Source organism: Bombina bombina, chromosome 5 (assembly GCF_027579735.1).
Source record: "Bombina bombina isolate aBomBom1 chromosome 5, aBomBom1.pri, whole genome shotgun sequence".
Taxonomy (NCBI): domain Eukaryota; kingdom Metazoa; phylum Chordata; class Amphibia; order Anura; family Bombinatoridae; genus Bombina; species Bombina bombina.
In genome coordinates, this window is record NC_069503.1 from 978,139,008 (window position 1) to 978,150,515 (window position 11,508).

The 11,508-nt window shown below is 38.5% G+C and overlaps 1 protein-coding gene across 1 annotated transcript in view; it reads left to right on the top strand.

Moving 5' to 3' along the window:
- LOC128659591 (anion exchange transporter-like) overlaps positions 1-10,914 on the top strand; it is a 34,559-nt gene extending 23,645 nt beyond the window's left edge. Inside the window, exon 5 of the mRNA XM_053713178.1 lies at positions 10,110-10,914. Within this exon, the coding sequence (XP_053569153.1) occupies positions 10,110-10,154 (45 nt within the window). The 3' untranslated portion in view covers positions 10,155-10,914. The remainder of the gene's footprint in view (positions 1-10,109) is intronic.
- Positions 10,915-11,508: the final 594 nt, after the last annotated feature.

An 11,508-nucleotide genomic window follows, 5' to 3' on the forward strand; every position in this document is an offset into this window, starting at 1 on the left:
GATTTCCACTTGCGCACAATAAGTAATTTGGCTCCGTTTAAGCTATATTGTAGAAGTTTCCATTTTATTTTACATATTTTCTTTGGTTTGTAGTTTAGAAGGGCTGTGGTTGGGGGCAGTTCAAATTGTTCTCCCATGATAGTTTTCAAATTGTGAGTAATGTCTTCCCAAAATGGGAGTAGTTTCGGGCAGTGCCACCAGATATGGGCCATTGTGCCCGGAGACCCGCATCCTCTCCAGCATGTGGCATTAGATTGAGGGTATATTCGTTTAAGCCTGTCAGGGGTAAGATACCATCTAAACAGGACTTTGTGGTTAAGCTCCAATATTCTGGGGGAGGAGGAGGACTTGGCAGAGTTATAACATATGTTATCCCATTGCTCTTTGGGTATAGAAATTCCTAAGTCAGTTTGCCAGTTAGAGATATATGAGGATGTGGGTAGGGTAAGGGTGTCGTCTAACAGTCTTTTAGTGATGGATAGTGAACCTCTGGGCGTCACCCCTTCTAGACAGAGTCTTTCGAATTTCGTCAGATCCCTCAGTAAATCTTGTTTATGGGGTGATGAGCCTAGTAAATGTGTAATTTGAGCATATTTTAGCCATCGGGAGAAGGTTCCACCGACTAGTTCTATAAGCTGCGATCTGAGTTTCAATTTTCCTCCCTCGGTCAGGTAAGTGAACGGTATGGTTGGGCCTGTATCAGGGGAGTACACTTCGTTCAGGATAAGCCCCCCGTGGAATTCCGCATTTATCGGAATTGGTGTCATTTGTGAGATGTATGTCGTGAGGCCTTTAGTCTTAAGTCTGATAGTATCCCATGTACGGAAGTAGTGAGCGTAGAGGGGGGAGGTTCTAGATAGTGTGGGTCTACATGTTTGTTTAATCCAGCACAGTGGCCCTAAAGTGGGTGAGCGTAACAGGAAGGAATCTATAGAGGATCATGCTTTTGTGTGTGTGACATCATGCCACTCTAGGATTTTTTGCAGAACTACAGCTTTATAGTAATGTGATATTAGTGGTACCCCCAAGCCTCCCTTGCGTAGGGGTTTCGTCAAGATCTTTTTACTAATACGGGGTTTTACATTTCCCCAAATAAAGGAATTTATCATGGATTGTAGTTTAGTCAGGTAATGCAATGGCAGTTGGATTGGTGCAGCCTGAAGTAGATACAGGATTTGGGGCAAGATGGTCATTTTAACTGCCTGGATCCTTCCCCACCAAGACAGGGGTTTCTCTTGCCAGGAGTCAAAATCTTTCCTAAGTTTGTATAATAGTGGTATGTAATTGAATTTAAACAATTTGTTAATAGAGGGGGCCAAATAAATTCCAAGGTATTTCAGTTTATCCTGAAGTAAGGTGTATGAGCATAGGGTTTTGAGATTCTCAAAGCTTTCTTTTGGAAGGTTAATATTAAGGATTTCAGATTTTCTGGCATTGATGGAGAAGTTAGAGTGGGCACTAAATCTCTCATATTCTGTCAATAAGTGTGGCAGGGACTTATGTGGATGCGTTAAGAAGGTGAGAACGTCGTCAGCGTAAAGAGTGAGCTTATACGTATTGGGACCTAACTGTGGGCCAGTGATATGTGAGTTTATCCGAATGTGGGCCGCTAGTATCTCAATGGATACGGCAAACAGTAGAGGAGACAGGGGACACCCCTGTCTCGTGCCATTTTTAATTCTAAAGCTGTCAGAGAGTGTGTTATTTGCCCTGACCTTGGCGGTCGGGCAGGAGTAGAGGCTAAAGATCCTCCGAAGCATCATGGGTCCTATCCCAATAGTGGTCAGGCAAATCCTCAAGAAGGCCCAGTCCAGCCGGTCAAATGCTTTCTCAGCATCGGTTGAGATCAGGATGGTAGGTATTTTTGACCGGCCAGACTGCTCAATTAGGTGTAAGACCCTTGTGGTGTTGTCCCTTGCTTCTCTTTTTGGGATAAAGCCAGATTGGTCGGTGTGGATAACCTGTGGCAAGATTTTATTCATTCTGGTCGCTAATATTTTTGAGTAAAGCTTAATATCTGTATTAAGTAAAGATATTGGTCTATAGTTGCCCACCTGAGTGGTGTCCTTGTCCGGTTTAGGGATAACTGATATGTATGCCTCAAGGGAGCCCTCTGACCATGTTGTTCCCTTATCTATAGACTGAAATAGGGTTGTTAAATGGGGGATAAGCAGGTTTTTATATTGTTTATAGTAGGCGTTTGAGAACCCGTCTGGACCTGGGCTTTTGTGTAAAGGGAGGGAATTTATGGCTGTTGTTACTTCCTGAGGTGTAATGGGGCTATCTAGAAGTTCTGATAGTTCTTTAGGAATGCTGGGAAGAGAGGCATCTAGTATGTACTGTTCTGTGGCTGAAGGCGTTGCAGTTGCTGGGGGGGTTTGTAGGTTATAGAGACTGCTATAGAAGTTTTTAAACTCCTCAACTATCGAGGGGCTGCTTACTAAACTGTTCCCCGCGTTGTTCACTATCTTATGAATATGCGTGCTTAGCCTACGCTCCTTAAGAACTCTAGCTAGAGAGGGGCCTATCTTTGTTAGACCTAGCCAGGGATGTCTTTTTGAGATATATCGCTCTAGTTTGGGCTTCCTTGTAGAGTAGTCTATTTAAGTCATTTCTGTGTTGCCTCAGGAGGTCGGAAAGGGAGAGGTCGGCGGGTGCTTCTTGGTGTTGTTTCTCTAGAGTGCGTAAAATCTGGTCCTTTTTAAATGGTATATTGATGATATAGTTATTGTTTGGAAGGGGTCTCGGGAGGATTTGGAATGTTTTTTTTTCTAGGATGAACATAAATAAAAAGAATTTGAATTTTACATATGAGATAAGTGAAGATAAGATTGTGTTTTTAGATCTGGAGATTAGTATAGAAGATGGTTATTTCAGTAGTAAAACTAACTTTAAGGAGGTCAATGCTAACAGCTATATCCATGCCACAAGTTGCCATCATGATACATGGAAAAATAATATTCCCAAGAACCAGTTTAAAAGAATTAGAAAAAACTTGTCAAAAGGAAGATGATTTTCTAATACAGTCCAAAATTTTAGAGAGAAAATTCCTAGAAAGGGCCTATAGCACAAGTTTAATTGACCAATCCATAAAGGAAGCTTTGGAGACGGACAGAGATGATTTGTTAATTAGTAAACCCGAAAAAGAAGTGAGAAAACAAGATAACACTACTATATTTATCCCTTTTAGCACTAAATTTAATAGTGAAACACATAAGATTGAGAAGATTATACGTAAACACTGGTCAATCTTAGAATCAGATTAAGTCTTAGGTCCTTTTTTACCTCCACGTCCACAATTTGTATATAAGAAGAATAATAATTTAAAAAATATGTTGGCCCCAACAGATATGAGAAGTAAAGCTACCTCTAAGAATGTAATAAATATAGATTTGAAAGGAAATGATATAAAAGGTTTCTATCCTTGCTTAAAATTTAAAGCCTGCCAGCATGCAAGAAAAAGAAAGACATTTGTTTCATACAAGACAGGGAAAGAATATAAGATAAATGGTACATTTAGATGTACAAATTCTAATATAGTATATTTAATTGAATGCTCGCGTGGGGTCCAGTATATTGGGGAATCGGAATGCCGCGCTAGAGATAGAATAAGAGAACATATAAATTCAGTGGAGAATATGGATAAAATTAGAAATCAAGACCTACCAGTACCTAAACATTTTAAGGATTGTAAAAGAGGGAATTTGACTCATTTTAAATATACTATTATAGATAAGATTAAACCTAATTGGAGGGGGAGTGATGTTAGGAAGGAACTGCTGAAATTAGAAGCCAAGTGGATATTTGATTTAAAGACCTTATACCCAAATGGGTTAAATTTGGATTTTGACTTAGGGGTATGTATGATTTAATACTAATATATATGTATAAAGTAAAAAAAAAATTTATGTGCGTATATATATATATATATATATATATATTGTGTTTATACTAAAGCTTATATTAAACCTTTTTTATTCTCTAACATTTTTGCTCTCTAATAATATTTATTTGCTATTTTCACACATATAATGAATTTGAATGAATTTTGAATACTCTAATATAAGGGTGTTGAATCCAAAGGATGCTTTTTAACAAAACATTTTTTTTATGAAGTTTCTTTTAATGTGCTCATTTTTGCACATTTTTATTTTTATTTTTGTATTGTTTGAAATGTTTAAATTATTTAATTGTTATTTGTGTATACATATTGAAGATCCGGATAATATTGCATAAACAGAACAGAATATAACAAAATATGAATTTAATAAAGGCTGCCCCTTTAAGAAATTGGGTGTAAGAAGCCGGGACTGTGGACTTGCTAACTGAGCTTGACAAAGATTTGAAACACGTTGCTAAGTGTTCATACAGATGTTTGTTTTTATTACCTGACTTTTGAATCAAAGGACTTTCCGTAGTCTTGTTATCTGTTCAGGTGCTGCATCGTTTTGGCGCTCACTTTCTCCTCTGATTTCTCTCCAACGGTGGCCAAGCTGTGTTCCTGGGCGGCGTCTGTGGTGACAGGTGCAGGAGGGTTCCATAAGGGTCATTTGAGAGCCGGGGAGACTACGCCGATATACCTGCTTACTTATGTCCGATTTTGTCTTTCCACTTAGACGACTTGTGTGTGTGTGAAAAGAGAATATTTTTAATTAAAACATTTTTAATTGAAATTGTGTCCATTTGAGACAATATATATATATATATATATATATATATATATATATATATATATTGTATCCCTCTTTTTATACCTATAAGCTTTAGCATTTTTTTATGCACAAAAATTTAAGTTTTTTAATTGTATTTTTTTCAATTTTTGTTTGTTTGTAGGTCATTTTGCGCTGGTCTTTTAATTTATTTTTGTAATTGGTGATATGGAGCAATGTGGGAGAATATTTTGCATTGGTGATATTGAGCAATGTGAGAGAATATTTGTACACAGTGTGGCTGCCATAAAATCTTCTTACTGAAAACTAAGGTGATAGATGTTGATTTATGATGAGTACAAGGCAGCAATGCAGAGTACACCCAAATGGCCATAAAATATAAACATTTATAGACTGAAACCCCATCACTATTTAGCTGCTTTTGGTATGGATATCTATTTGGTCTGGATATCCTAAAGAAGACTCATTTTTTTGTATTTGAAAAAGTGACACTGAGAATGAACAATGTTTAAAGGGACAGTATACACCAATTTTCATTTAACTGCATGAAATAGACACCACTATAAAGAATAATATGCACAGATATTAATCTAAAAATCCTGTATAAAACCTTTTAAAAACTTACCTAGAAGCTCCCAGTTTAGCTCTGTTGATAAGATTAGCCTGGGACACCAAGGGGCTGATAGCAAAACCTCCCCTCTCCCCTGCATATGAAAAGACCTATTATACAAACAGAAGCAGTCTGAAGTTTGTATACATCAGTTTACATCTAAAACTTTGAGGCTTGGTTAAGAGTCTGAAAATTAACACAATGTTATTTAAAAATAAGCAAAACTATACATTGTTACAAAAACACATCCAGATGGGCTATATAAATGGATCATCTACAAAACATTTATGCAAAGAAAAATCTATTGTACAATTCCCCTTTAATAGCTTAAAAAAGGTGTAGTTTGTTTAATGCGTTTGCTGTCCCTACAGATTTAGTATATTACCTGTGGGCAGTGGACAAACAGCATCTGCTGCCAGCTTGCTGTAAAGATGGGTGGACAGGTTCCTAATTTGGGAATATTGTCTTTCCGTCTATTAGCACATGAGTGGGTCTGATCCTTACTTCAGCTTAATTTGAAACACATATTCCCATTCAGTCCTTTCATGATGTCCTTTGAGAAATTGCCTCAGTTTTTTTTAAAGTTTTCCAAACTATTCAAACTATAGCAATGATTTTACTTTACATTTTTTTTTCTTTTCTATTTTTTTTCAAAAGCTTTATTGATGTGAATAAACAATTTAGTGAGCAAAGAAGAAGAAACAATATGGTTACATTCTAGAGTAGTTGACAAACCAAGCAATATTCATCTTAACCAAATTATATTTCACACCTATAACTATTGATTTCGTCCATCAGGATTCTTCTGAGGACGAAAATTAAAATGTCCAATTTTTAATTTTATTTAATCTTCAAGTTTTCTATATTGCAAGCTCAGAATTTGACAACAATCTGCGTTTGATATATGGTAGTGCAAAGGCGTAATCAAAAGGGAGAGAGAGGGGGAAATGGAGTTAAAGGAGAGGAAGGAGGAAGAAAAGAAGGGAGAGAGGAAGAGAGAAGAAAAGAGAGAGAAAAAAAGGGGGAGGGAGGGGCCAGGAGATTTATTGATGGGGGGGGGGTTCTAGATTGTTTTGTGCCATAAGGCCAGTATCATCTCATACGTCTCTAGGTTGTGTGTTTTCAGGTAGTGGAATCTTTCCATGAGAAGAGTAGCGTCGATCTGAGCATGCCACTCCTCAATGGTAGGGGTAATCTGCGTTTTCCATTTTCTGGGAATCAATAACTTGGCCCCCGTGATCATTATCAGCAGAAGCGCTAAGTGCGCCACAATTTGTGTCTTAGGCAGGTTCAGGAATAAGAGTGTTTCTGGGGAGTAGGGAACATTAATGTTAAGGATTGCGGAAATTTCCCCTAAACTCCCGGCCAGAAGTTCGCAAGATTTGGGCAATGCCACCAAATGTGGAGCAAAGACCCGTCTGCTCCACAGCTCTTCTAACAGGTGGGGTTGAGAGCTGGAAAAATTTTGTGCAGTCTCATCGGGGTGAGATACCATCTGCAAAGGAGCTTGATATGGGACTCTTGGATATACGCTGATACCGAGGACCTTCTAACTAGGCCCAAGGCCTTGATCCAAGCCTTACATTAAAATTCTGAGTTCAAATCCCTATGCCATTGGCTTGTATAGGTGGGGAGTGTGTCCACCCCTGGGACGAGCAAAATTTTGTATATCGATGAAATCAGGTGTTTGGGGGCGTGTGCTGTAAGGCAAAGAGCCTCAAAAGGTGATAGGTCCCTGCCCATGTCTTGTTTGTTTCTATGGGTCTTTATAAAGTGTATAAGCTGGTTATAATGTAGCCAAGAGTTAAATATATCTGTGTGGGTATCTTTCAATCTGTCCCATGGCAGTATGGACCCGCTTTCTGTTATGCCTCGCATCGATCCCTCCCTCAGGCTGTATGGTTTAGCCCTGCGAGAGCCCAATTTATGGAAGGGGAGGTCAGGGTTCTCTATAACCGGTGTGAGGGGGGAATATCTTGTGGAAATATGTGTTGTAGTGGCCAGAGTACCATCCCACACTCGGAGAGTCTCTGCCAGTAAATGGTAGCCTCGGATGGCTTTTGGTCTTTTAAGGGGGGTAGTCCAGGCCAGGGTGCCCAAGTTGTTTAATTTAAGGATTTTTCTGTCTACCTGTATCCATGCCTTCTGCTCTATATTATGTGACCACTCAATGATCCTCTGAAGGATAACCGCGGATCTGTATGCTTTTAAGTCAGGGAGGCCTAACCCTCCCCTATCTCTAGGCAGGTACATAGTGCGTCTGAGGAGTCGGGGCCTGACCTTGGCCCATACATATTGTTCTATTATTCTTTGGAGCTGGTCTAAGTAACCGGGCGGAAGGGCGATAGGGACTGTCTGAAAGATATAAAGAATCCTGGGAAGGATATTCATTTTAATGACTCCTACTTCCCAGCCATGAGAGTGGGTTGTTGACCCAGGAAGAAAGATCTGCTGCTATGTTGTGTTTACGGTTCCCATAGTTATGTTCCCATAGTTATGTTTGAAGAGATCAGAGGGGTCAGGGGTGAGGTATATTCCTAGATATTTTAGCTTTTCTTTGGCGACTTTGATATTATATTTTTTTTGTAGGGATTGAATAATCTTGGGGCATGTGTTAATATGTAGGAGTTCCGATTTGCCGAGATTGAGAAGGACATTGGATATGTCACCATATGCCTTCAACTCGTTAAGAAGCTCAGGGAGAGACGTGTCTGTGTTTGTGATGGTGTATAGTACGTCGTCGGCATATAAGGCCTGTTTGTATTCAGCGTTTTCAATCTGTAAACCTGTAATATTTTGATTCTGCCTAACCTTCTGGGCCAGGGCCTCTATCGACAGGGCAAATAATAGTGGGGATAGGGGGCATCCCTGTCTAGTGCCGTTACTAATGGGGAAATACTAAGATAGCGTCCCGTTCACTCTGATCCTAGCATTAGGACTCGAGTAAAGTGCAAAGACTGTATTTAGAAAGGTGTCCTTAAATCCCATCTTTTCCATGACCCGACGAAGAAAAAGCCAATCGACCCTGTCGAAGGCCTTCTCCGCGTCGGTTGAGAATAGTACCATTGGGGTTTTTGAAACTCTGGCGTGGGAAATTAGTTGAAGAACTTTGGCGGTGTTGTCCCTGGCCTCTCTCCCGGGGACAAAGCCCACCTGGTCATTGGAAACAAGTTCTGGGAGATATTTATTGAGGCGATTCACCAAAATCTTAGCTAACAATTTCATGTCCGTATTGATTAGGGATATGGGTCTAAAATTTTCAGGGGCTTCTGGTTTTTTACCCGGCTTAGGGATTACAGTTATATGTGCTTCCAGGAGAACTTTGGAAAGTTGTGGGCTGTCCCTAAGGCTATTAAACAGTTGAAGGAGAGGGCCGGAGACCTCATCTGAGAATTTTTTTATAGTAGGGAATAGTGAAGCCGTCCGGACCAGGGCTTTTTCCCGACGGAGAGTTTTTAATGGCTTGAGTCAGCTCTTCTTTTGTAATTGGGGAATCTAAGTATTCCGAGGCCTCAGTGGTTAAGGTTGGTAACCCAATATCTTGGAGGTATGTATCGATTTTTGAGGCCCTACAAGGCTGTGGGGGTTTGCCTCCCTGTTGACCTGGCTCTTCCCTAATGTTATATAAGGAGTAGTAATATTTGTGGAACGCAGAGGCTATCTGCGAACTTCTATAAAGACGGTGCCCTAATATTACTTTACTTTTAAATTAAGATTTGTGATTAAAACGTGGAGGAGGCATTTTTAAAGGGATAGAAAAGTCAAAATTAAACTTTTAGAGCATGCAATTAAAAAAAGCAAAACAAAACTTTCTAATGTACTTTTATTATTAAATTTGCTACATTATCTTGGTATCATTGATGAAGAATAAACCTAGGCAGGCTCAGAAGCATGCAGATGTAGTTGTCAATCTATGATAATAGTGTTTGTAACAATGTTTGTAGCAATGTCATACAATGTTGCTAAAAGTTCTGGCCTAGGGGCATATTTAACAATGTGCGAGTAGACATAATTCGAAGTAGCGTATCATGTCCGCTGCACATCGCTGCACATCTATAAATGCAGACAGCATACGCTGTTGGCATTTATCATTGCACCAGCGGTTCTTGTGAACTGCTGGTGCAATGCCGCCCCCTGCAGGCCGCTAACAGGGGGTGTCAATCAAACTGATCGTATTCGATCGGGTTGATTTCTGTCCGCGGCCTCAGAGCAGGCGTATAAGTTATGGAGCAGCGGTCTTTAGACCGCTGCTTCATAACTTCTTCATAACTTCTGTTTCCTTCAGGCTCGCCAGACACAAGGGACATCAAGCTCCATACGTAGCTTGATAAATATGCCCCCTAGTGCGCTAAAGACTTGTGCATGCTCTGTTCATGTCTCTTGTGAATCTACCTAACTTTATTAAGAAACAATGGATACCAAAATAATTAAGCAAATTTGAGAATAGAAGTAAACTGTGTGCTTTATTTAGACCATATAAGTTTAGTTTTGACTTTACATTAAAATAAATGCTCGGTATACTACTATACTTCTTACCTTTAAAAGCTAGACTTTTTTGTATGCTTATATTATAGAGCCAGGTTGTCCAGCCCAAGGCCCAGAGACCACTCCTCTTTATTTGTGGATATGTAAATTTGTTATCAATTTATTTTGTCTACTACAGCTTCTAAAATAGATTCACTGGCCCTGAAAGTGAGAAAGCAATTCAAGTAGACAACCCCTGTTATAGAATAACTCATATTTATATATTTCTGTGTTTGATTGCTGATAGTTCATAGACATCATACATCTGAATTGTATTTTTTAACTTCTTTCTTTTTGTATTTCAGAGCCATGAATTAAACTGGGATGCACTTGTCTCGTCAGATGTTTAAAAAGCATTGGATGCTATCAAGAATGAAAAAAATAAACACATTGTTCTTTATGGCTTTTGTTATTAAGTTTTTCTCTTTTTTTTCAAATGAGTAAGCATAATGCCCCTATGATACGTTTTATTACATGCAGTAAGAAAATTTATTTACATTTCAATTGGATATTTTTATAAGTAAACTCTCTTTTTTATATTATATCTTTGTAACAAAAGGGTTTAAATAACTGTAAATGTTTTGCTGAGTGATGAAAAAGTTATAAACGTAGTAAATATAGCCTAAAATGGTGCTATTGGTTATATAACGCTTATATTGCCATTTTTATCCTAGAAGCAATACACTTCTCAGCACATTCATAAATGAAACATTTGGAAACTGGAATACACGTTGAAAATGTCCTCAATGACATTAGAGGCTATTATTTTGCAATGACTATCTTCAAATATAGATAACCATACTGTCATTACATTCCACTTGTAAAAATGTATTAACTTTACACTGTCATTATCTGCTGCTTATATACTGTACTAAAAATGAGTAGCACAAATGTTCAATCTCTGTGCAGTTGCATTCAATTTATAAAATGTAATGTAACCATTATTTCAATAGATCTGGGCATATTCCTGGTCAGGCAATTTGTGAAACTGGTAGTTTATGAAATGGCATTTTAGGAAAATGTTATACTTTTGTTCTCTTTTGTTTGGATATTTTAATGCCCATTGATATAATGAAATAATTCTTATATTTAATAAATTACAGAAAATGACCACAAGTTTTAAAATTAATTGTATATAGTGTGAGCATATGTGTGTGTGTGTATGTATGTGTGTGTGTTTGTGTTATGTGTGTGTGTATGTATGTATGTATGTGTGTGTGTGTTTGTGTTATGTGTGTGTGTCTATGTGTGTGTGTTATGTGTATGTGTGGGTGTTTGTTATGTGTGTGTGTTATGAGTGTGTGTTTATGTGTGTATGTACCTGTGTGTGTGTATGTGTGTCTATGTGTTTATGTTATGTGTATGTGTGTGTGCATGTCTGCATGTGTGTATGTGTGTGTACGTGTGTGTATATATGTGTGTGTGCATGTGTACGTGCGTGTGTATGTGTGTGTGTTTATGTGTGTGTGTGTATGTGTACTTGTTTGTGTGTACGTGTGTGTATGTGTGTGTGCGTGTATTTATGTGTGTGTATGTGTGTGTACGTGTGTGTGTGTGTGCGTGTGTGTGCGTGTGTGTGCGCATGAGTGTAGTTTGTATAAAGCTGCGTTTTCTCCTTCCTTGCATTTTAAATTATGGTAGAATCCAATGCACAAAAGAGGTCTATTTAGATGTTATAAGTGAAAAGAGTATTTTTTTTCCCTT